The 24,930-nt window shown below is 36.0% G+C and overlaps 1 protein-coding gene across 7 annotated transcripts in view; it reads right to left on the bottom strand.

Annotated features, from left to right (window-relative positions):
• KTN1 (kinectin 1) overlaps window positions 1-24,930 on the bottom strand; it is a 110,609-nt gene that overhangs the window by 42,152 nt on the left and 43,527 nt on the right. For all 7 annotated transcript variants that reach the window (XM_047862575.1, XM_047862577.1, XM_047862581.1 and 4 more), the window contains exons 5-18: window positions 24,498-24,628; window positions 19,227-19,343; window positions 16,464-16,604; window positions 12,863-12,969; window positions 11,920-12,052; window positions 10,477-10,564; window positions 7,010-7,176; window positions 6,080-6,148; window positions 4,600-4,637; window positions 3,820-3,910; window positions 3,413-3,481; window positions 2,848-2,885; window positions 2,619-2,700; window positions 736-804 (exon numbers count right to left, since the gene is read on the bottom strand). In XM_047862575.1, the coding sequence (XP_047718531.1) occupies window positions 736-804; window positions 2,619-2,700; window positions 2,848-2,885; window positions 3,413-3,481; window positions 3,820-3,910; window positions 4,600-4,637; window positions 6,080-6,148; window positions 7,010-7,176; window positions 10,477-10,564; window positions 11,920-12,052; window positions 12,863-12,969; window positions 16,464-16,604; window positions 19,227-19,343; window positions 24,498-24,628 (1,340 nt within the window). The remainder of the gene's footprint in view (window positions 1-735; window positions 805-2,618; window positions 2,701-2,847; window positions 2,886-3,412; window positions 3,482-3,819; window positions 3,911-4,599; window positions 4,638-6,079; window positions 6,149-7,009; window positions 7,177-10,476; window positions 10,565-11,919; window positions 12,053-12,862; window positions 12,970-16,463; window positions 16,605-19,226; window positions 19,344-24,497; window positions 24,629-24,930) is intronic.

The following is a 24,930-nucleotide window of genomic DNA, read 5'->3' as shown; positions in this document are numbered from 1 at the left end:
CAACTAACTCTTAGGAAAAGCCATACAATGGACATTGCCTGGGACTCTAGTTTATGGAGCCATGCTTACTCAGACCACTATATAATTTCGATGGCTTGCCAAAAATACAGAAAAAAGTATGATGACAGTAGAGGGTAGAGAGGAGATGAAAAAATAAATATCCAAAGGGAGAGGAATTAAGGTTTAAGATACCTGTTAAAGGCCAAGTACCAGGCTAAACACTATACATAAACTTCCCCATTTAAATCTAACGTATTCATGATGTAAATAACATCTCAATGTGAAAGACTTGGAATGAAAGGTCTCAGAAGGGTTAAGCAATTTGATCAACATAATTGCTTTTAAGTGCTGATAGCAAGTGTTAAGCCTACTTACTCTCTTTTTAAGAAGCCACCGTTGCCTTAGAGAAAAAGGTGAGGCTCCAAAAATGTAAGGACTTTTATCCTGAGAGCCAACTGTATCAAAAGGACTTAAATGCTTTTTATGTATCCTATTACACTTTTTTTTTAAGTGCTTATAAATAGGAGGTTAGCATTAGCTTCCTCTCAGGGAAGAAAAATTCTATTTCCCTTAATTTAGGCACCTGATAAGCACAAGATGACTAGAAATGCAATGAAAAGACTTATCTATCCCTTAAGTAAATCTCCTCAAAAAGAATGCGTTGGTTAATATTTAAGAAGAACCAGATCTTGTTAATATTAGGTAGTTCTACCCTGTGATTCACAAAAGCCTTACCTGTTCAGAAACAAGAGTCTGTAGCTTCTGAACTTCTAACTGTAATGCTTTGTTTTGGTCATTTAGAATCTGAAAGAAAGAATCTCAGAGTTTACTGTTTTATTAAGAAAAGGTAACCAAGCAACATCTAAATGGGTTAAAAAAAAAAAACCATATTATTCAAGTACTCATAAAGTGACAGGTGAATTATATACAAATGTAAGAATACAAATCTCATGTGGTTTCATTTTCCAGTTTCAATGAATATATATTTCCAAAACACAGAAACACAGTACTAATATATAAAGTACATGTACAATTGATGAGGGAAACAAAGGTAAGAGAAATGTAGCTTAAATTAAATTTCCTTACAACTTGCAGCCCACTGATAAACTCCTGAAACATGCAGAGCGTGACCTTCCTCAAGAAACTCATTGCTGCCTTGGTGCCTTAATGTTTATGTTTCATTAAAAACTAAAAGTAACCTTAACAGCAGCTAGTCCCTTCAAGATCCTGAAAGCCTTGCTTCAAAATTCCTTGGAAACTTACTTCCCCCACTCCCTCCACAAACTTAAAAGTATATAGTCACACCTCACAATCCCAGTGCAGTTCTTTCTGCCCCCGGGTCATGTCCCCACGCTTTAATAAAATCACCTTTTGCAACAAACGTCTCAAGAATTGTCTTAGGCGTGTACTCATGAACCCCACTTTAAATTTCATCACAATGAAAATCAAAATCATCAGTTTCTACTGAGCCCCCAATTCAGTCACGTGCTTTATCTGAAAACAGTATTAACACTGTGCTTAGAATTATTTCATGTGTATTTCAAAGAATTCAGTTTGTGCCACTGGATTCTGGGAAATCCTGCCTTGATAAGTGAGTATATATGGGATTCTTATAAAATAAATGCAAAAAGGGGCGCCTGGGTGGCTCAATCGGTCAGGTGTCCAACTTGGGCTGAGGTCATGATGTCACAGTCCATGGGATGGAACTCCACATCAGGCTCTGTGCTGAAGGCTCAGAGCCTGGAGCCTGCTTCGGATTCTGCATCTCCCTCTCTCTCTCTGCCCCTCCCCCACTCATGCCGTCTCTCGCTCTCAAAACTAAATAAACATAAAAAAAATATAAAAAAATAAAATAAATGCAAAAAGAAGAAGAATGCAAATCTCATGCACATGAAGAGATGCACCCCTGGTGATAAGAATGCTTTACAATCCTCAAGCTGAGCAGCCATGACCAGAAACTAGCACAATGGAGGCAGTTAAAACCATCACAAACTAAAAACTGCAAACACTGAGGCAAAATGAGTTTCAAACGTCTATTATAAGAACAGATAAGATAGTCTATGGGGCACCTGGGTGGCTCAGGTCATGATCTTGCCCTTCCTGAGTTCGAGCTCTGCGTCAGGCTCTGTGCTGACAGCTCACAGCCTGGAGCCTGCTGCAGATTCTGTGTCTCCCTCTCTCTCACTACCCCTTCCACCCACCCCCCCCTCCGTTTGTGCTCTCAAAAAAAAATAAACATTAAAAAACAAACAAAAAAAGGAACAGATAAGATAGTCTAGACAAGAAGTACATGATAAAATGCACTGGTTGTAAAAGCCCCCAAATAAACTATAGTCACACTGCATCAGACTGATTTCATATAAAAACTAGTATTTCTAGGGGACACCCAGGTGGCTCAGTGGGTTGATTTTGGCTCAGCGATGCAGAGCACAAAGCCTGCCTTGGATTCGCTCTCTCTCCAACCCTCTGCCCCTCCCCCCGCTCATGCTCACTAGCATGCTGTCTTAAATAAAAAACAAAACAAAACAAAACAAAAAAAACCCTAGTATTTCTAGATTCACTTCAACTGAAATTGTATAAGGTCGTTCTAAGCTCAGTTGACAAGCTTAATCACACACCTTAAATTCTTCCATTTTGTTTGAAATTTCACATTGCAGCTGTTCTTCAAGCAATCTTATTTGATCATCCTTAACATGAATACTATGAGAAAGAAAATCAATTGAAATACTTCATACATTCATGAAGTTTACACAAATTACATGCACAACTATCAGTTATGAGTAGCAGTAATTTCTGCAATTGAACACAAATGTAGGATGGCTCCATATACAGCAATACTTCAATCACCTTTTCTGCATCTTCTCCAGTTCACGTGCAGCAGCAGCCTGTGTTTGAAATGAGATGAGAACTGCATTATTTCTCAGGAAACACTCAAAACTATTTGTTCACTTAGTTTTATATACTGAAAAGCTACATTTTCATATATCTGGGAGTAAATAAAAGTTAAAGCAATATCCTACAGATTTCTGTAATACTTTTTGCTGTCCCAATATTCTATACTTCTCACTGATCAAATTTTACCCTAATAAAGGTATACAGTTTTTTGATTCAACGGCAGAAGGCTAAAACAAATCAGCACATTAAGAATGTTGTAATGGATTCCTTGGAGACCCTGAAAGTGGTCAACTCATTCGATCGAACATTAGTTTCAACATGAAAACAGCAATATCTAGGTGGGTTGTGAGAGTCATGGTCAAATAGAAGAGGCTTTCAACAATAAACATTAGGTGAACACAAGTAACCACTATATTTACTATGTATATGAAATTAGGACTTGCAATACCAATGCAAGTAAGTATAGACTAAGTGAAATTCTGAGGTGAATGTTCAACAGCAATGAAGATTTACCTACCTGTTCATTTGCCAGCGCCTGTAACTTTTGCACTTCAGCTTTTAATAAGAAATTCATATTTTGTGTATCCTACAAGAAGGAAAAATATTAAAAAATACTTAATATAATTTACCCTAAAGTTTGTAAAGCATCTCTTCTACCTAAGCAAAGGTCTCAAATTACAATTTCTTAAAACAGAAAGAGAAACCATATCCTGTTACGTAGAATGTTTCCCAAATTACCGTGAATTATAGCATATGAGAAAAGTCTTCTCAACTTTTCTTAGAAGGCTAAAGAGGATTTTGTAGAAAAGACATAGACACTTTTAAAATGAATGCAGGGTATTTTCCATTCTTGATAGACATTCATACTGATTACCATCACAAATTCAATGCCTATAAAATAGGCATTTGTAAGAATTACTGTACCTTAAGTTCTTCCTCTTTACTTGTTAAATGATCATGTTCATTTGCTAAAGAATCTTCGGTCTGTTTTATCTGCTTATCCTTTTCAGCAATCCTTTAACAGGAAATACATTTGTACATTCAATAAACGTTTACAAGTCAAGTCACAGCTCAAGGGATTAAAAGCCTTAAATGTTGTCATGCTTATTTAAATCGTTTCTCATGTAGCCATACCCTCCATTTCTATAGCTCCTTCCAGTTTAGTGATAACTATCATATGTATTACTACAACTCCCTAAAATACATACCCCTATTTTAAAACTTGAGGTGAAAAGAAGTAATTTGTTTAAGCTTACAAACCTGGCAAGGCCAAAGCCAGATTTCAGGTCTTCTGAACTCGAGCAATTCATGTCTAAGCAAATTAAACAATACACTAAAAACAGAACTTTGTTTTGGGTATACCACCATATAGTTAAGATACAGAGTGGGTACAACTACTTATTAGACACAAAAGTAATTTACTTCCATTAATCTCAAATCACAATTCTCTCTTACATAACTGCTAAAGTCCAAATAAAAGAAAGGTTCCTTAACTCTTTTATAATAAGGACATAAAACACAAAATGTGCAATGTTTAGGAACTCAACTCACTGATGGAAGGAGGAGAGCAAAGTCGCTCCAAATCTAGTTGGGAGTATTTTCGGAACAAGTTAGAACATAAAGTAAATCCTAAGTGTTGATAAAACAGGTATCAGTTAGTGGTAACTAAGTAATTATAAGAGAAGTGTAGAAAGGCAGGCTTACACTTTATGTAATTCTTCTGCCAGAACTGAAGCAGAGGTCTAAGAAAGAAGAACAGTGTCAACATAAAAGCATTTAAAAGAAAGTTTAAAAGTTGTACAATAATCAAATAGAGCTTCAAAAATTAAAAGAAATTAATGTACATCAAGTTGTTAAAGGAGTATCTGGCCCATCATGAATGTTCAATAAATAGTAGCTATTATTCTGAAAGCAACTTTGATCACTAACAAACAGTATTAAGGAATTAGATAGCACAGAACAGTTCAAATAAAACAAACTGCCAGGCCTGGGAACTGTATAACTGACAAGTAACAAATACATAGGAAAAATATCCAGAAAGGCCATTTTTCATCTTATCTTAGTAACTATTTCCAATAATGAAATGATACAGTTCATGATTAAGGTAAAAACCGAGTCATTTGGTAATACACATGCTCATCTTCACTTTTCAAAAACATACTGGTAGCAGTCTCTAAATATTTAATTCCTGATAAATTTTCTAGAGCTACCTCTCAGCTAATAACAAGATTTCAATCCACTCTGAGTTGATAATTTATATATACATGTATATTTCATATATATAGACACCCTTTCCTATAGTAAATAATTCTTACCCAATTCATTTTAGATGATAGTTTCTACAAAGAAAGCAACTAGAAAAAAAAACAAAAAGGTCCCAAAAGTTTGGGAGTTTGACTTTGCATAAACCTTAAAAACAAATTGTTAACATTAAAACTGCTTTTTAACACAGAAAAGTGACTTCTATTCTAAGCTAATACTTTCTCTACAATTTTTTGAATTTTAAAGTTGAGGAATTGAAACCGAAATTCACAGTATGTATATAGTAAGTACTGAGAAATAAGTACTTAAAAGCTTTTTTTCTTTTTCTTAATGTTGTATTATAGAGATATATGCTTTACAATATATCTATGTGGCACAGCAATGTTGCCAAAGAGTAACAGGTCTAACAACACAACTTGCAAAACTCTGGAAGGTATTCCCACTTACTAAACAGAAGTATAAGTTTTAAAGTGAATTTTTGCATATATAACCTGAGATTAATATATATTATATTAACATACTGCTACCCTCTGAGGGTATATAAAGTTTTCCCTTATGGCTAGTTAATATTCAGCAAGCATTTTTAATACATAAACCACTATTCTTAAGACCATTTGGCCAATTTCTTCTGTTTTGTGTCAAAATTATCAACATTTTTTCCTCCTATGGTAAAAACTCTCCATTAGTTGGATTTGGATTTCTTTCTTGGTGTTTTCCCATAGCACTATACATAATTATCAGAGTGCTGAGCAATCAGGATCATCACTGTTGACTGACTAGTCTCCCAACTACTAATCCTGTGCTTGGCACTCAACAGGCATTCAGATGACTATTTAAATGGCTAGGAAGCTATCAGTAAGGAAACAAACAAAAAGCAGCAGCTGTTAGTAATGATAAACAACATTTAAAAAAGCACGATTACCTGGGCTGCTATCTGGGAATGGAATTGTTGAATTTGAGCTTTCAAAGCCTCGTTCTGCTCCAAAATATCCTTTCATAAATAGCAACCAAAAAGGAGAGAGAAAAGTGTGCTGTTAACAAATACACCAACATATATGAACAAAATAAAGTATAAACTTCTGCTTATCTTTAAAAAGGCATTCTTAGATTCCAAAAGGCATAATTTTTTTTTTCAACGTTTATTTATTTTTGGGACAGAGAGAGACAGAGCATGAACGGGCGAGGGGCAGAGACAGAGGGAGACAAAGAATTGGAAACAGGCTCCAGGCTCTGAGCCATCAGCCCAGAGCCCGACGCGGGGTTCGAACTCACGGACCGCGAGATCGTGACCTGGCTGAAGTCGGACGCTTAACCGACTGCGCCACCCAGGCGCCCCTCAAAAGGCATAATTTAAACAACAATCACTAGGCATCTATTTTGAGAGTTGATTTATAAGGTATAAATTAATAAGTCGTGCTGTTCGTAATCTAACACAAAGAATTTAAAACTGCTTAAAGAGGACATCTTTAAGCACACAAACACACCATATCATGACAACTGCTTAAAGATTAAGCTATAATTACTCATCAGCACTCCAGAATTAGGATAAAGTAGACCAACTTTTCTCTTCTACAGAGACACATTCAGCCACTGCCCACCTTTATTTTTTAAAAAGAGGGAAAATTAGGGGCACCTGGATAGCTCAGTCAGTTGAGCATCTGGGTTTGGCTCAGGTCATGATCTCACAGTTTGTGAGTTCGAGCTCCATATCTGGCTTGCTGCTCTCAGCATAGAGCCTACTTCAGATCTTCTGTCTTCCTTTCTCTCTCCCGTACTTGTGCTCTCTCTCAAAAATAAACGTTTAAAAAAATTAAAAAATTAAATAAAATAAAAGCAAGGGAAAATCAGATACCTGAACTTGCATCTGTAAAGATTCTTCTTTGGTCACCCTTTTTTGCTCCGATTCCATTAACTGCATTAGTCTTTGCTCCAACTGTTGTTTTGATACCAAGGTATCTGTAAGCTTACTATGAAGACTCTGTACTTCATTTTCTTTGGCGACAAATTTACTCTGTAAATCTGTAACAGAACATTGCATTTTACAAAGGTCTCTTCCTTTGCTTGGTACTACTACTCATCTTTAGCGCAGGCATTATCTCCTCTAGAGAACACACCTTGAATCTTTCCTCTTCTTCCCCTCCTGCACATGGTTCCCCTGAGCAGCCTTGGTTTACCTAATCACAGAACCTGCCACTCTGTACTAACTCTTCTCCTCACCCAGGAAGTGAGCTTTTTGAGATCAGAGATTGCCTTTTTTCTATACCCAGAGCAGTGTCCAAGGCTTACGCATAGTACATACTCAATAAATGTGTTAACCGAATGGTACGTGAATGTTTAAAACTGTTGTATCATTTCTTGAAAGCATTCATTTCCCCCAAAGACACTTAGGAAGTTATCTAGCGTATTTCTTATACATTCCCCGCACTCTCCTACCTGGAAAACAGAGAAAGATGCTAATGGTTAACAAATGCGCTGGTATAGAATAAAGTAAAACTTGTCTGCCTACTTCTCTTCTTAGCAATGACCCCAAAACAACAAAGAAAATAAGCAACAAGCACAAACTATCTTTGATGCAATCAGAGTATCAATGTAACTCCAAATCACAGAAATTAAGATAAAATGGAGAGATGATCACTAACTTGGAAGGGGAAAGTGTTCCAGAAATCTGGAAAGGCTCAGGAAATGGAGAGACCAGGTATCATGAGAGCTGCCTTTGGCCCCATAACATAAACAAGTTCACCACCACTACCATCAAGGAAGGGAGGCATATAGAGAGAAAAAGAGTGTGTGTGTGTGTGTGTGTGTGTATGCGCACATATCACATTTTAAGAAAATCTATTAATGCCCTAACAAGACACTAGTAACAGAATGAAACACAACTCAAAAAAGAACTCTTGATAATTAAACATATAATGGTCATATCCAGGATTAGAACTCGAAAGAGTACAATATTTCTTTACCAGCAATAGTAAAAGTTAAAATACTGAAAGCCTTCACATTTCTGTGGGGGGAAATTATTTATAACCTAGAACTCTACATCCAAACTACCAATCAAGCATGAAGGTAGAAAGAATAAAAACATTTTCAGATATGCAAAGCCTCAACAAATGTACTTAAAGGCATACTCTTATGCTACTAAAAGATATGCTATTAAACGAGAGAGGAAAGCAAGAAAGATGGCGGTGACAGAGTATTCAAACAATAGGCAGTCTCAGGAAGACAGTCATGGAGCCAACCTAGAAAACAACAAGTACTGGAACGGGAAGATAGAAGACTCCAGAGGGATATCCCCCAAAAAACTGAGAAGATTCTCCAGTACTTCATATGTTGTGAAGGTGGAGGAGGAAAGATGGTAAGAGGAGTATAACCACAAGTAAAATTTTAAATAAGAAAATGAGGATCAAACAAGTTAAAAACATAAAGCAATAATAAGCTCTAGGAAATTAATATTGTTTATGAGAAGAATTGCAGTTTTAATGTTTATCTTGGCTCAGGATTGAGTCACAAAGTCCTAATGATGCAAACAGTGAATGCTGATATAATCAAAAAGAATGCATAGCCATTACTGGTAGAATGTTGGGAAGGTGGGAGGAATGGTGTGGGAGTGTTAAGTCCTCATTTCCTGTAATACAAAGTCAACAGATGCCTATTAAGAGATAACAGTGTAAGTACAAATAATATGCTTATTTAGAAATATGACAGAAAATACTAAAAGCAAAAGTGACTGCTTCTTGTCAGAGTGAAGCTTTACTGTTTACAGTGACATACATAGTTTATAGAGAGATACATAGTTTACAGCTACAATTCTTATCAAAATTCATGTGTGCTTCACTGACGAAATGTAATTGTAAAAGTAAGCTAATATTGCTAGGAATTTACCCAAGGGGTACAAATGTGTTGATGCATAGGGGCACATGTACCCCAATATTTATATCAGCGCTTTCAACAATAGCCAAATTATGGAAAGAGCCTAAATGTCCTTCAACTGATGAATGGATAAAGAAGATGTGGTTTATACACACAATGGAATACTACTACTTGGCAATGAGAAAAAATGAAATCCTGCCATTTGCAGCAATGTGGATGGAACTGGAGGGTATTGTGCTGAGTGAAATAAGCCAGTCAGAGAAAGATAACATACGTTTTCACTCATATGTGGATCTTGAGAAACTTAAAACCATGGGGGAAGGGAAGGGGGAAAAAAAGTTACAGACAGGGAGGGAGGCAAACCGTAAGAGACTCTTAAACATAGAGAACAAACAGAGGGTTGATGGGGAGTGGGGGAGAGGGGAAAGTGGGTGATGGGCACTGAGGAGGGCACTTGTTGGAATGAGCACTGGGTGTTGTAAAGAAACCAATTTGACAATAAATTATATTAAAAAAATAAAAATAAATAAAAGTAAGCTAATGTATCTTAACATAAACATAAATTTTATATATAAAGAAAAAGGCCTCTAAATAGCTTGGGTATATTTATTTTGAGCCAAAGGGAAATAGGGAGGTGGAGGGGTGCCAGGTGTATGCAATCAGAGGAAACCAAAGGTCTAAAAAGCCAAAAGTCCATATGACCTACCCTATTGCTTAGAACTATATTTAACTAGCTCACTGCCTCTTTTGTGGGAGAAAAGGGGTAATAGAGATAAATAATACATATAATACAAGCTCCATTACCTCCCAGATGGATTCATCAAATTAAGAATAAGTAATGAGGGGCACATAGGTGGCGCAGTCAGTTAGGCGTCTGACTCTTGATTTTGGCTCAGGTCATGATCTCCCGTCTTGTGAGACGGGGCCCGGCGTCAGGTTCTGTGCAGCCATCACAGAGCCTGCTTGGGATTCCCTTCCTCTCTCTCTGCCCCCTCCCCTGCTTTCTCTTTCTCTCTCTCCTCAGAATAAATAAACTTAAAAAAAATAAATAATGAAAGTTAACATTTAAGTAGACTGTTTTAAGTCAATTATTTGGAATGGTAATGCTTTTTTCCCCCCACCATACAGGAATTGAGTCCTCCCTTACAAAGGAAAAATAAAGAAGTAATCAAGGAACCAAAGGGAATAAATTCAGATAGGAAACACACAGCAAGGTTACTATTACCTTAGAAACTATAATTTTATCTGCAACTCAATGTTTCCAGATAAAGCTAGTAGAGTTTATTTTAAAACTCTAAGAACACTTTAAGAAATAAAGGTACTCTGAAAGTATAAAAGCTATTTTTATTGGCCTAAACAAAAAGGTCAGATTATTCTTTCTTCAGATACAGAGGGAAGAAGATTTTAAGCAGGACTATATACTAAATTTACATGAATACCTTTTCACCTTACCTTGTTGTGCTGCCTCATGCTCTGCCGTTCTCTTCCTGATATAACTCTGGACTTCTTCCCACCTTCTCTCAGCTTCTTGTAGTTGAACCTGAAAAAAGGGTAAGTCAGCACAATCACAAACCTTCAAATTAAAAAAAACAAAGCATCCTCTATCTTTAGTCCTGTCATAAAACCACCTATTCCAACAAATCATCTCCTACATTACTAAAACAAGCAGATATGCCCAGACTTCTGCAAAGATATTATCAGCCACAGCCATTCTATCCTCCAATATGCAGCATTTACAGAAACTGAATGCGGATAGATAACTATAACTACTACTATGTATAGATCTGATCCATTTAGCTATCCATTTTTACTTCTTCAGCCAACTGGCTATCAAAAGACAGGATGGTATCTTTACTGGTAAAACTCATAGGTATAATAGGTATAATAGGTAAAATACCTATTTTGAGGTACAGCACAAGAGTTCAATGATGACTATAACCTTCAGCATCATCTATATGCTTATCCATATCCATACAGAACTTCATATTCCTAAGTTCCAGCAGCAAACACACCAGCAAGACAAATTTTAAATAAAAGAAAGGACAATTTTATCAATCCCCCACAGGGACTTCTGTTTTTTTGAAAACTTCAAAAAAATAAAAACTGCACTATTTTCCACCTTCATTTATTGTCAAAGCCCTCTTAACCCCTCCTACTCTGGAACTGCTATCAGGAAGAATTCTACCCAAGACCTAAGAATCTAATACATTTGACTTTACACAAATTGAACTATATGTTCAACAAATCCTCCCCCCAAAGGAAGAAAGGACACTTCTTATCATTCTATTCAATGTACATACACTATAAGATACAAAAGGAACAAATCTATTCCTCTGTAGCCTGAGCAGCCCCATGTATCACATCTCAGCATGACCCTCTCATGATACTAAGTACCATTCTGGTATCTAAAGAAACTGACTCAACTGAATTACTATGGATTACTATGTAGTATGGCTCAAGTGAAAGCTACTGGAGCATTTCCTGGTCTTGTGCTAAAGCAAAGGAAAATCATCCATTCCAATGCTAGAAGAAAAATAGTTTCTACTGAACTTATTCGAAACTCCAAGTTATGGATAAGTGATATTGAAGGTAATTTTAACTACATGGTTTTTGCCTCACCCTTATGAACCTAACTTCTATATACAAGAAGAAATTCGGCTTGTATCTGTCAATCAGCAAATTTCATTTTTCTTTATCTTCAGACAGTCTACAACCTGAAACTCAAGCCTATATTTAATTCTTTCATTAATGCACAAGCTTCTATACAGGCAGAGTGCTTAGACTTTTAAGACTCAACCTACGTTTCTCAAACCTACATACATATTTATATTTAGGTCCCTAAGTTTAACATCTACATTATTTATGAAGTGATAAATAAAGGTGGGAATATGTCACCTTCAACTGAGTAACTGCTTGTTCAGCATTCTTCTTTTGGACTTCCTCCTGCTGGAGCTTTCCTGTTTTCTCAGTTAGCTCATTCACCAACCTAGCGTAATCCTGGCGTAGTTTATTTAGTTCAGCAGACTGCCTGAAAACAGTAACTGGATTAGGAACCTTCCATTATTACAAATACATAAAAAGAACAAACAAAACATATTTTCTATTAGTCTTTCTGAGTTAGTAATTCCACTTACAGCCAACTGAAACAGAAAAGTTGTAAGCAACTACTAACAATGAAGTTTGGTTGAGTATCATCTCTGAATCACTCTGGTAACAATTACACAGATTCCAAAATCACCATAAAATAATCAAGAGAAATGGATGACCACACACTCATGAACATAAGTCAACACTGTCACCTTCAAACTGGTGTTCTGAAAATCTATTAAAATCAGTCGGAGTGCTTATTCTTGTAAGCATGCTACTAGTCTTCTCCAAGGTACAGGTTTTCAAAGTATGGCCCAGAGCCAATTTCATCACTATCACAAGGAATGTGCCTTAATATACAGACTCCTGGGCTCTACCTCAGAGCCAATGAATCATAATCTTTTAGAGGTAGGACTCAAGAATATGCTTTTTTGACAAACATGTCAGATGCTCTTCAGAATAATAAAGTTTGAGAACTACTGTTAAAGGGGATAGATGTTTTAAAACTTATAAATGCAGTCTCAAATTTGTAGACAATGTTCCATTGCGCCAGCATTGTATTTATCACATAGTTTAGCTGAAGTTCTTCACATAGCAAAAAAATTGTGAAAATTAATTCATTTTAAAAACATGTAAAATACAGAAATCTAACCAATTACTATCAAACACATTTTGATGCCTCAAGAAAATATCTGCCATTTAATGAAAATATTCTGCCATTCAATTAAAAACAAAGCATTTGGAAACATACTTGCTCTCTAGTTGGTTTGTGGTGTTGCTGACAGCATCTCTCAATATGCCATTTTCCTGCTTCAAGTGAGCTATCTCCGCCTCCATCTGCTCACGAACCTGCTGGAACTAAAATTATTTTACAAACATAAGATTTAGAAACAATAACTGCCAAAGCTAACTTTTAAAAGAAACTTTATTATGATGAGAATGTAAAAAGCATCAATAGAATGAAGTCTGAACCATCCTTCTCAAATAAATATAAAGAAGTTTAGGGGCGCCTGAGTGGCTCAGTTGGTTAAGCCTCCGACTTCAGCTCAGGTCATGATCTCACGGTCTGTGAGTTCGAGCCCCGCGTCGGGCTCTGGGCTGATGGCTCAGAGCCTGGAGCCTGCTTCTGATTCTGTGTCTCCCTCTCTCTCTGCCCCTCCCCCGTTCATGCTCTGTCTCTCTCTGTCTCAAAAATAAATAAACATTAAAAAAAATTAAAAAATTTAAAAAAAAAAGAAGTTTAAGGGAAGAATCATATTTTGATAGTGATGAATGCAAAGTCAATACAAGCTGCCACAACATCCAAGAATGCAAGTAGATGCTTGCTGCTCTTATACTGGAAATGTAAAATAAATACATGTAGAGATGTTTGAGAAATAAGACACTGAATTTTGTTCCTACCCAACAGACTCATATAGAATTAACTCTATCTTAAACCTATATCAATTTTAGGTTAGCAGTATTTGTAATTAAAGATTTTAGTAATCAAAAGTTTATTTAGTATTTACTTAGTAATCAAAAGTAATCAAAATAAAAACTGAAAATATGTTCAACATATTTATATTAAGTTACAGATTGAGCTATAACCAAATAGATGGCAAATTTATCACACAAAAATCTACTAAAATATTATGGCCTCTTATTTCGCAACTACAGGACCAAAAGATAAAGAACACTGAGTCTTATATTCCCATAGGGATATGCCTTATTTTAGAATGTGAAATAATCTTAATAATTTTAAGTAAACCTATTCAGTTAAGAGAAATTAAAGTATATGTTTCTATTTTTCAGAGAACTTTTCATATAGAACCTATATCTTGGCTTCTAAATGCAATTAAGTAAAAAAAAAAAAAAAAGAAAGAGAGAGAGAAGGAAAGAAAAATGTGAAATCACCTTCCATCCTCAATAAAAGATGGTGCTATAAGTACTTGACTAATTTCCAATGACTAGGAAGTAGGAATTAAGAAACAAAAGATCCCTTGAGAGTAGGAAAATCAGTTCTTCAATAAGAACTATTTATTAATGGGAAAGAAGATCTCAAATGGCTGGGGTTTGGAAAGAGAGAGGATTGGGCCAAATGAAAGCAGAGAGCAGTGGACAGGGTAAGAACCGGACCACAGATTCATTCACTACTTTTTTGCTATTAGTTTATTTCCATGGAAAACACTGGGACTTAGAGAACAGTAAAGATTAATTTTAAAATTTTCAGCAGACTAGCAATGTGATTAGAATAGTATCTTACAAACAAAAACCTGGTATTACATGTTAAAATGGAAATGAGAGACCTATTAAAAAGGGGCTATGATACTAGTATGAAACAATAAACTAAGGTAATAGCTAAGAACTGAATGCAAGAGTACCTAGAAATAAATTATCTTTAAGATTTCAGAACAAACTATGAACTGGACAAGAGAGAGAAGTCAAAGGATTCAAGCATAAGGATAATGATGCCTCAAATATTAGAAAATAAAAACAACTTGGTCAAAAGCAAGAGTTTGATTCTAGACATATGTTAAATTTAAGGTGATGACAAGAGCTTCCAAATTTGAAGCATCAACTAGTAATGGAAATAATTAAAAAAATCACTGGTTCAGAGAGTTCAATTAGGGGAAATATTATTAGATCACCAGACAAGCAGACCCAAACCATGTTCTTCAATAGCCTCTTTATCAATAGTAAAAGTGGTATTTCAATCTTAAAAAGAGAGAGAGAAAGAAAACCAATCAACCAACCATGGGTCCAGGCTAACTGGAATCATGAAAATGATCAATATATGGAAAAGACAGTAAGAACTGAACCTTGTGTAATGTTGAAAGAAGACAGGTGAAAGTAACAAGAGATTAAGTCACTTAGGCAAAAACCTTAGGAGTCATCCTTCATTATAATTTTTCTCTTGCTCTCTCTATTCCATCACCAAGCCCCATCTACTAACTCTTCTGTATCACTCAAACTCAACCTCTCACTGTCAACATCTGATTTCAGGCCCTTGTTCTCTGACTTGGATTCCTGCAAAAGCCCTCCAATTATTCCTTATTCCACTCTCCACACTTCTACCAGAGTAATAGTTAAAAATACTTGAGGCTCCTGGGTGGCTCAGTTAGTTAAGCATCCAACTCTTGATTTCAGCTCAGGTCATGATCTGTGTGTTACAGGTTCAAGTCGGGCTCTGTGCTGACAGTGCAGAGTCTGTTTGGGATTCTCTCTCTCTCTCCCTGCCCCTCCCCCTGCTCATGCACTTTCCTCCCTTTCAAAATAAACAAACTTAAAAAAAACCTGCTAATAAAATCACACTGTTGAGTTGCTTAAACTCCTTTAGCGGCTCCCCAGTCTTTCAGTATACAAGTCCCTTTAAGATAGGGCCTCTATTTATATCTCTAGATCTTCTCCTCATTCTAGTACTGATTTCCAAACACAACTGCTACTGCATTTCTCAAAAACTGTTATCACTGGGCAATTTCTATCAGAAACACCTGAGAAGCACGCATTAAAAAGTTCCATCCTGGACCCCAACACGGACCCATGGACCCATCACCTCTAAGGACAGAACTAAGGAATCACACCAAGTATAACCCAGTGCCGATTTCTTCACTCTCTGATAATGCCTGATTGTTTCAAAACATTCAATAGAGTTTACATATCATTTCTAACAAGTCTGCTCTATAACCTTTCTCTTCCCCACCTTTCATCCCAATGGTTCCAAAGCGCCCACTGGTTACCTCTACAGTAATCCCCCCATCCACAGGGAATACCTACAACAGATGCCTGAAACTGCAGAATACTAAACCCTAGGTATCCTATGTTTTTCCTTACACACACATATCACTAATTTATAAATCAGGCACAGTTATGAGATTAACAACTAAAAACAGAACTTTAATAATATACTATAATAAAAGTTACATGAAGGTGTTCCTCTCCCTCTCAAAATATCCTATTATACTGAATTCACCCTTCTTGTGATGATGTGAAATGATAAAATGCCTACATGATGAGAAGGGAGATAAATGACATAGGCATTATGACATAGTATTAGGCTACTACTGACCTTCTGACACTATGTCAGAAGGAGGATCATCTGCTTCCAGACTTCAGTTGACCACAGGTAACTGAAACCACAGAAAGTGAAAAGGAATAAGGAGGGGGGACTACAATATTGTAATGGAGTATATTTACATGTCACCTTCCAGCTTCTTCCTCATCTGCACCTAGAAAAGGTGTTTACTTACACGTAAGGAGCCAGTTTAGCTATAGTACCATAGCCCAGCACGCTGCCTTGCACATATTAGGCATTTAAAGTTTCCTAGTTAAATGAATGCAAAATTTCATTTTGTTTTCAAAAAGTAAAAATATACCTTCATCTGCATCTGCTGAGTCTCTTGATAACTGACATGCATTTTGTTTTGAAATACATTATGTTCCTTTTCTAACGTTCCAATCCGATCTTTCATCCTTGCTATAACTACATTGCTTCTTTCTTTCTCTGACATCATTTCCTAGAATAAACCAGAAAAAAAATTATGAAAACATTTTATTAAAAAAATAAGTACCATAATTTATAATAAAGACATTTTTAGCATCAGCAAAATGATGTCAATAAAACAATGATGAATTTTGAAGTAACTACCTGCTTAAGATCAGTTTTTTTGTGTTTTTTGTTTTTTTTTTAAGAGATAGAGCACGTGCGAACAGGGAAAAGGGCCAGAGGAGAGGGGGAGGGGGAGAGAGCAAAAGAGGGAATCTCAAGCAGGCTCATTGCCGTGTGCAGAGCCTCATGTGGCACTCTATACCATGACCCTGGGAACACGACCTGAGCTGAAATCAAGATGAGGTACCCCTAAGATTAAAGGTTTAAAATAGAATTTGTCAGGGACATTGAGCATCCAACTTCAGCTCAAGTCACAATCTCACCGTACGCGGGTTCAAGCCCTGCATCAGGTTCTGTGCTGACAAGCTCAAAGTCTGGAGCCTGCTTCAGATTCTGTGTCTCCCTCTCTCTCTGTCCCTCCCCCACTCACACTCTCTCTCTCAAAAATAAACATTAAAAAAAGAAAGAAAAAAAAAGAAATTGTCTTCTGCATTTACCTGCATCTACCTTTACACCAATTCCTTCACAAACACTTTGCTGTTCTGTTTACTCTTATTCCAAATACACTTTCTGGTCTAAGAGCTAAAGAGCTCAACCTAGAATAAATTCTACATTCTAACTTGATTAGAAGAAAGAATAGCTCTTTCTTTCTTTCTTTCTTTCTTTCTTTCTTTCTTTCTTTCTTTCTATCTATCTATCTATCTATTTATTTATTTATTTATTTATTGGAAGAGATATTTTAAAGCAAAAGAGTTAATTCTCTATTATTCACAGGTACCAGCTCTCTTTTAGGGTTTAGAAAGAGGCTTAAAAAAAAAAAAATCTAGCAGAGGAAAAAAAGAAGTCTCTTTCCTAAGAGAAAAGATAAGGAAGACATGCTTACAACAAAATGGAAGCTTGGAATAAGGGAAAGTAAAAACTCAGAACTCAAAGTTTCATTGTCTTCCCAAGTCAAATCAAAAGGGTGATTTCATTTTATGTTGCAACTATCATGAACTCCTAGAATATTAATCATCAAAGTAAAAGAGAGCCAACCAACTCTGTTTTATTTATTTTAGACAGCGAGTTCACGTGGGTGATGGGGGGGCGGGGGGGGAGTGGGCGGCGGGGAAAGAGGATCCGAAGCAGGCTCTGCACTGACAGCAGCCAAGACCAATGTGGGGCTCAAACTCACAAACTGAGAGATCATGACCTGAACCAAGGCCAGACACTCAACTGACTGAGCCACCCAAGCACCCCAAGAGCCAACCAACTTTAAATTATTTGCAAGAATGATCAATTTATACACCCTCCTCTAAGAAACTGACAAAATTTAAAACTTTTATGTCTTAATGGCTGCCCTTAAGAGTTCACATACATCTGCAAGGTGTTATACTGATGTATATTATATGCTTAGGAAGAAAGCATATATATCTTAAGTGTATAGCTTAATGAATTACCACGAAGTGGACAGCTTTTTAATTTTTAAATTATAGTCCAAAAACCATAGTCACATAAAACTATACTAAGGTTTCTAATCTTAAAGAAACATGCTTATTTTAGTAACTTTGATTAATCTTTGATTAATCTTAATCTGACCAAGTGTTTCCATTAACTTTTTTTAGTTCAAATTCACCTAAAAGGCTTTATAGTCAAATGAGGCCATCCTAATGTCATCAAGCAGTTTTGTGAGTAATACAAACCTCATGTACCGTACTGAATTCCTAAAAGGAGAAACAAGCACCTCAGGAAGAATAAAACCACATTTTCTATAGAATTTCAATTATGTTCTCAGTCTATATAATTTCTTTTTGAGATATAATTGACATAGAACTTTATGAAAGTTTCAGGTATACAACATGGTTTGGGATTTGTACGCATTGCAAAATGATCACCGCATTAAGTCTAGTTAACACCATCACCACTATAGTTGTAATTTTTTTTCTCATGATAAGAACTTTTAAGATATACTTTCTGGCAACTTTCAAATATACAACATATTATTACAAACTATAGTTATACTGCTGTACATTACATCCCCAGAACTGATTTATAACTGGAAATCTATATTATTTAACACAATTTTTTAAAGATATCCCCCCCTCCTGGAGTAAAATTCTGGGGTTTAAAGAATTTCATTGATTAAAAGTTACCAATATTTATCACAAAAACCTTTATAAATAAATTATCTGTATAAGTTTTACACTTATTCTACTGGATTTAAACAAGATCACACCTAGTTAGTTCTGTGCTTCCTTAGAGACTAATTCTAAGTCAGATCCAAATGAAACATGCCCCCAGTGTGCAAATGTTTCTGTTATTTTAAATTAATGTATCTAGAAGCACTGTTACTTTAAATTCATAATTCAACCGCAGGCTTTAAAAACATGACGAAGTGAGACACCACCACCACAACGGTATAAGAAATTGACTTTAACTGGGTATAAATTTACTACACAAATAATTAAATCTGTAATTATACATGGTTTCTGAAGTCCTTCACTGCTTCTGATTCAGAACATATATCCCTTAAATATAAAAATGTCCTCACCTGAGTTAACTGCTTACACCTATCCTTCATAGCAACAGCATCTTCCTTCACAGCAGCAAGTAACTTATCTTTTTCTTGAAGCTGATGTACAAGTGCGGTCAATTCTCCTTTACTTGACTACAGTAGAGAAATCAATACAGAATTAGTAATAGTTAACATGAGCTAATGAAAATGAAGCATCTAATATCAAATGTTCTTGGGCCAATGCAGAGTTCACAATTACATATAAAGTAGAATGACTGCCAAATCCTGGTCAGTGAAATATCATTCATGATTCATGATTCACTTCATCATTCTATATTCTGAGGCATACAATAGGATACATATCAACCAAGAAATAAATTTTTTACAAAGAATTATAGGACTCTAGTTTTAAACCCAGAGTCAAGATTGCAATCTCTCCCTTCTCCTCCTAAAAGATCAAAAGAGGAATATGAAACCAAAATACAAACAACCAAAATGAAACAATCATCTGTAATGTCAAAGCATAACATCAGAAAAGACTGCCAAAAGTATGGAGATCAAACACAGGTGCTCCACAACCCTGTCAAAATATACTCAAGACTACAGAAGTGCCCTGGTGCCTAGTTCTCTGCAATCAACCAGCATATGGAAAACCAATTATCTTCCATTTGACATCAGGAACAAAGACAGAAGGTAGGAATCTTCTTGGAAGGAGATCTCAAGAAGCAAAGGAAGTGAGAATGAAGAAGAAATCATACAAACTTTACTCAAAGCAGCTAGTGAGGCAGAGTTGGGAGAAATTCTTCATAGTGATACTCTGTAGTGAAGTCTTTTATCTGGTAAGACAGAAAGGCTAAAAGAACTTATTTTCACACACAGCCTGAAAACAACAGCACTTAGCATTGGTCCTTCATTGTCAATCTCCAGGCACAGAGTTTATCCAAGAGGAACACCCTCACTAAAAGAGGAGTACTGATCAAAAAGAAAACAGAGTCGGGGCACCTGGGTGGCTCAGTCAGTTGAGCATCCGACTCTTGGTTGGCTCAGGTCACGATCTCATAGTTTCAAGGAGTTCGAGCCCCATGTCTGGCTCTGCACTGGCAGCAAGGAGCCTGCTTGGGATTCCCTCCCTCCCCCCCCCCACCCCTCCCCTGCTCATCCTGTCTCTGTCTCTCTCAAAGTAATTACTTAAAAAAAATTTTTTTTAAAGACAAAAAAAAGTCTATGCAAGATACATGAAAAAAGAAAACACAAAAAACAAATGACAAGTGAAGAAAAATCACCAAAAAAGATTGTCAAAAAGCAGACAAAAATTGTGATAAAAAAAATCACTGTGAGTTTTAAAAATCTTATAGTAGTCATTTCTGGAAATCAAGAGTAAAGAATAAAGTTCACAAGAAAAACTCAAAGAAAAGACCACAGAATGAGATGAAGTATGAGCCAGCAAAACCCAAACTGGAAGTAAAAGTAACACTATCTCAGAAATACAATCCAATTAGAAGTAGAAAACAAACAAGACAGGCCGCTGACATATATTAAGAGACAGAGTCTAGGATGGAGAGAAGTTTAAAAAAAAAAAAAAAAAAAAGAAGTAGAAATAAACCAAAAGCTTTTCTCTTAGGATTAAAATATGAAACACAAAGACAATAGGCAAAGATTTAGTATATGCTTGCTAGATACCCATTATTTGAATTATTTTAAGGGATAAATCTCATGGCTGAAAAGATATGCTTTATCCTAAAAAATACAGAGGACACAGGAGTCAAGGTCAAAACCATATTAAATTTCCTGCTGAACTTAAAAGAAAATGAATCCCTTGATGTTTGTATGGTAGGGTAGACACTGGAAAAGTTCAAAAAATAAACATCTGGGTGGGTTGCCCAAAAGATGTTTTTATTGTGAGAGTAATCTGACAAAAATACATGAAAAGAATACAAAATTCAGTGTGTTCTTAGACCTCTATCCAGCTGAGTAAAGAATGGTAAAGCAAGTAGGAAAATTCTCAAGGAAAGAAAGTGAAACCCAGAAATATCATACCCCATCAAATTATCATTCATCTATAATGACAACAAAAAAGCATTTTAACTTGCCACAACCTGGGAAATATAGTTTCCATGAGCCTTTCCTGAAGAAATTCCAGGAAAAATAAATTCAGCCAACCAAGAGACAAATACAGACACCATGGCAAAAGAACTGTTATCAAGCTTTGAACCCACCATTAACCAGCAGAATTGCGACTAAAACATGAAAATTATAGTCACAAAGTAAACATTAAATGTTGTAAGTATCTGACAAACAAATGCTATCCCTAACAAAAGTTGAATGGGAAAAAGGAGAAGGGGTAGGAAAAAATTTTAAGTAGGCAAACCTCCTATTATATAGCATAGAGTCAGAAGAGTTAACAATTTAAAGTTGAAAAATCACATAATTGAGGCAAATACATTTAAAGGTCAACACCAAGAATGACTGGCTAAAATAATCAAATCAAATATTTTCTTACTAATACATTAACCGTTAACATTTTTGAGCAATTACTGTATGCTAAGAACTCTAAGCACCTACTATGTATTATTTCATTTAATATTCAAAACCTGATTATCATTCCCACTTGGGAGAAGAGGAAAGTGAGACACTGGGGTTATGTAACTTAAGGCCAAACAAATCTCATTGTGGCAGAACTCAGATATGAATCCAGGAAATCTGACTCTAGAACTCAGGATATTAACTCTAATATAAAACACAAGTATCCTGCAGCTTAAACATAAGGCACATGTGCACACACACGCACAGGCACACATACAACACATGACATCTCTTCAACTCTGCAACCCCTCTAGCTTTTACTGTTTTCCCCTTCCCATCTAAGGTATTCAGGGTGGACATTGTCCCCTTTCCTATTCATTTGATTATCTACAGTCTAGTACTTCAATCAAACTTTCACTGATGATATCAAATCAAATTTTTCAGTCCTTATCATCCTTCATCTCTCTAAAGCATGTCACTGTTGACTTTTCCCCTCACTGGTGAACTCTCTACCATCCCTAAGTGTCTGTGATTCCACTGTCTCCCTGGTGTTGCTTCTCCTCCTACTCCTCTTCAGTATCCTTTGTGGTGGCTTTCCTTGCCCTTTAAATGTTGGTGTTTCTCAGGGTTCACTCTTGAATTTTCTTAGCACTCCCCACATTCTCTCTAGTCTAGCACACATCCACCATGTGTATTGCTGATAGTGGAGTATTTTCCTAAATCACACCCATTATGATCTTTTTTTCAACTCCAGAGAAATACATATTCAACTGTGAAATGAATATATCTACTTCAAGGATTCAAAGGATGCCTAAAACTACACAAAATTTTTCACAATCCTCTACTCTCTCCTCCTCTGCAAAGTGTTCATAAATAGCATTGTCACCACAATTTACCAAGTTACTCAAGAGCAAAAACAAGCATTCATTCTAGACTCTTCTTTAGCTACCTCATCTAACTGGCCAGCAGGTCCTAACTCCTCCATTTCCATCCTATGCTGGTGATCCTGCATTTATCTTCCCCCTTCCTCTGGAGCAGTATTAGGGGTGGGGATTTACTTATACCTGGAAACTTGATATCTATTAAAAGGTCTGACCAAGACAGTTCCTATGACAGGAAGAGGGAGAAACTAAATTTACTTTTGCAAATACTGGGGACCTAAAAAGACACTGCGTCCCTGGAGATGAGAACAGAACCACTCTACGAGAAACACAGAATAATTAGATTTTGGAACAAAAAGTTCCAAAGATGGGGAAAAAAAGTGAAGCTGCAAAATAGTCTATTTCAAAACACTACCTTTAACAGTCCCCAACTTCTTCCTTGGCCTGCCTAAAACAACTACCAAGGGGAGGCTGATTTACCCCCCAGTCTCTAGAATTCAAAGCTATCTCAGACAATAAAATAACTACTCTTGCCCCCTTAAGTCACTACCAACATCCTTAGGAGAGAACACTAAAAGCAATTATTTTCAATTTTAAAAAGCAGTAATTTCAGACACTGGGTAGTAACACAAAAACTTCAGCTGAAGGCTTTTCCCTTATCCCCACAAATAACTAAGAAACCCTTTAAGATAGATATACTTAGCCGATTAAAATAAATCAAAGGACAAATTCTTCAGTCAAGTATTTCAAGAAAGTTTCTTGCAACAGAATAATCAGATATTGTATCCAAAGTCACACAGTTACAACACTCACCCTGATTACCCTGGAACACCTTGCTTACACTGAGCCATTGTTGGCACCGTCCAACAAGCATACTACATGTATGGAGACCGTCCAACAAGCATACTACACTGTAAAATGTCAGACTTGTAAAACTCACTGTCAATAGATACTTGGAAGTATAGCAGACTTAACATGCTACGATAAATGCCATGACAAAAAAAGCCCAGATGGTTATGAGAAAGAATAGCAGAGAGAACAATTTAGACTGGAAATTCAGATTAGCTTTATATAGGGAAATGATACAGAAACAACAAATAGGAGACTACTAAAGGTAATCAGGTGAGGGGGATAGCCTGGACTCGAGTGCTCTTTAAGAAAAAAAAAATGAAAGCCACTCATTGTTTTAAATGAGGGGTGTGTGTGTGTGTGTGTGTGCACACACACGCGTGTGGCACACGCGTGCTGAGAATAAGAATAGCGAAGTCCACATCTAACATTGAATATCAGATACCGTGTCATCTTACCTCACACAAATAACATTTGAAAACTTGTCACCTTTCCAGTATGACATAGTATACATGATAATGTAGTGAGCCTGACCCATGAGAAATTAAGTATTAACTCCATGGATTGTTTTTTTTTTTTGTTTTTTGTTTACAAATTTTAGTCCATCATAGCAGCGATTCTACCATCCAAATCACTTATTTTAGAAAGATGATACTTCATACACACACACAAAACAGCAAAGATTCCCAAGTTCTCTGAAGTGTGCTATCTTCAGTCACAAAAACATTCCATATATTCTATCCAGAAATCGCCTTACCTTCCCTTCAGAGCAGAGCAAAGCAAGGTACAGTGTTAAGTGTCAAATGACTTTAAAACCCTATAAATCATCTTACTTATAAGCACTTCACTTTTGTCAGACACCTGACTAAATAAGTGTACTGATTAGTATAGATATACAAAATAACTTCTGAAGCCATTCCAGAACTTTTAAATGTGACTATGTGCTTTGGAGTATGAATGATGGGAATATGAATTTATTACTCTAGCAAAAGTCTTATTTGGTGAACTTCTAATCACTGTTCTCAAACATGCCCATAATAAAAAACATGCTTACCTTCTTCAAAGCATCCTGTATCACACCAGACTTCTCCTTTAGCAGGTCTACAACACAAAGGGCCTCATCTTCAGAAAACATCATAGTCTTCAAGGACAGAAGAAAATCTTTAAATTTCACTTCAGCATTTTCTTAAAAAAAAAAAAAGAAAGAAAAGAATTGGCATTTAAGAGACACAAGTAATAACTTCAGCAAAGGTAAGCATCAAGAATTCTTGACCCAGAAAGTCAATACCAAGAGAAGACAGATTTATATTTCAGGTCAACTAAAAAATGCTCCAGTCAAGAGAGAAAAAGTGTTTATCATCTTTAATATACAATGAAACAATTATATTAACTAAAATTTAATCAAACTACAGAATACTAAAGTGCCAGTATGCCCTCACTTAAAAAAAAAAATCATTCCAATGTCTAGTATGCTAGTATCTGTACCA

Source organism: Prionailurus viverrinus, chromosome B3, assembly GCF_022837055.1.
Source record: "Prionailurus viverrinus isolate Anna chromosome B3, UM_Priviv_1.0, whole genome shotgun sequence".
In the NCBI taxonomy this organism is placed as follows: Eukaryota; Metazoa; Chordata; class Mammalia; order Carnivora; family Felidae; genus Prionailurus; species Prionailurus viverrinus.
Note: the sequence above shows the minus strand (reverse complement) of the source record. Positions and strands in the feature narration are given on the sequence as shown.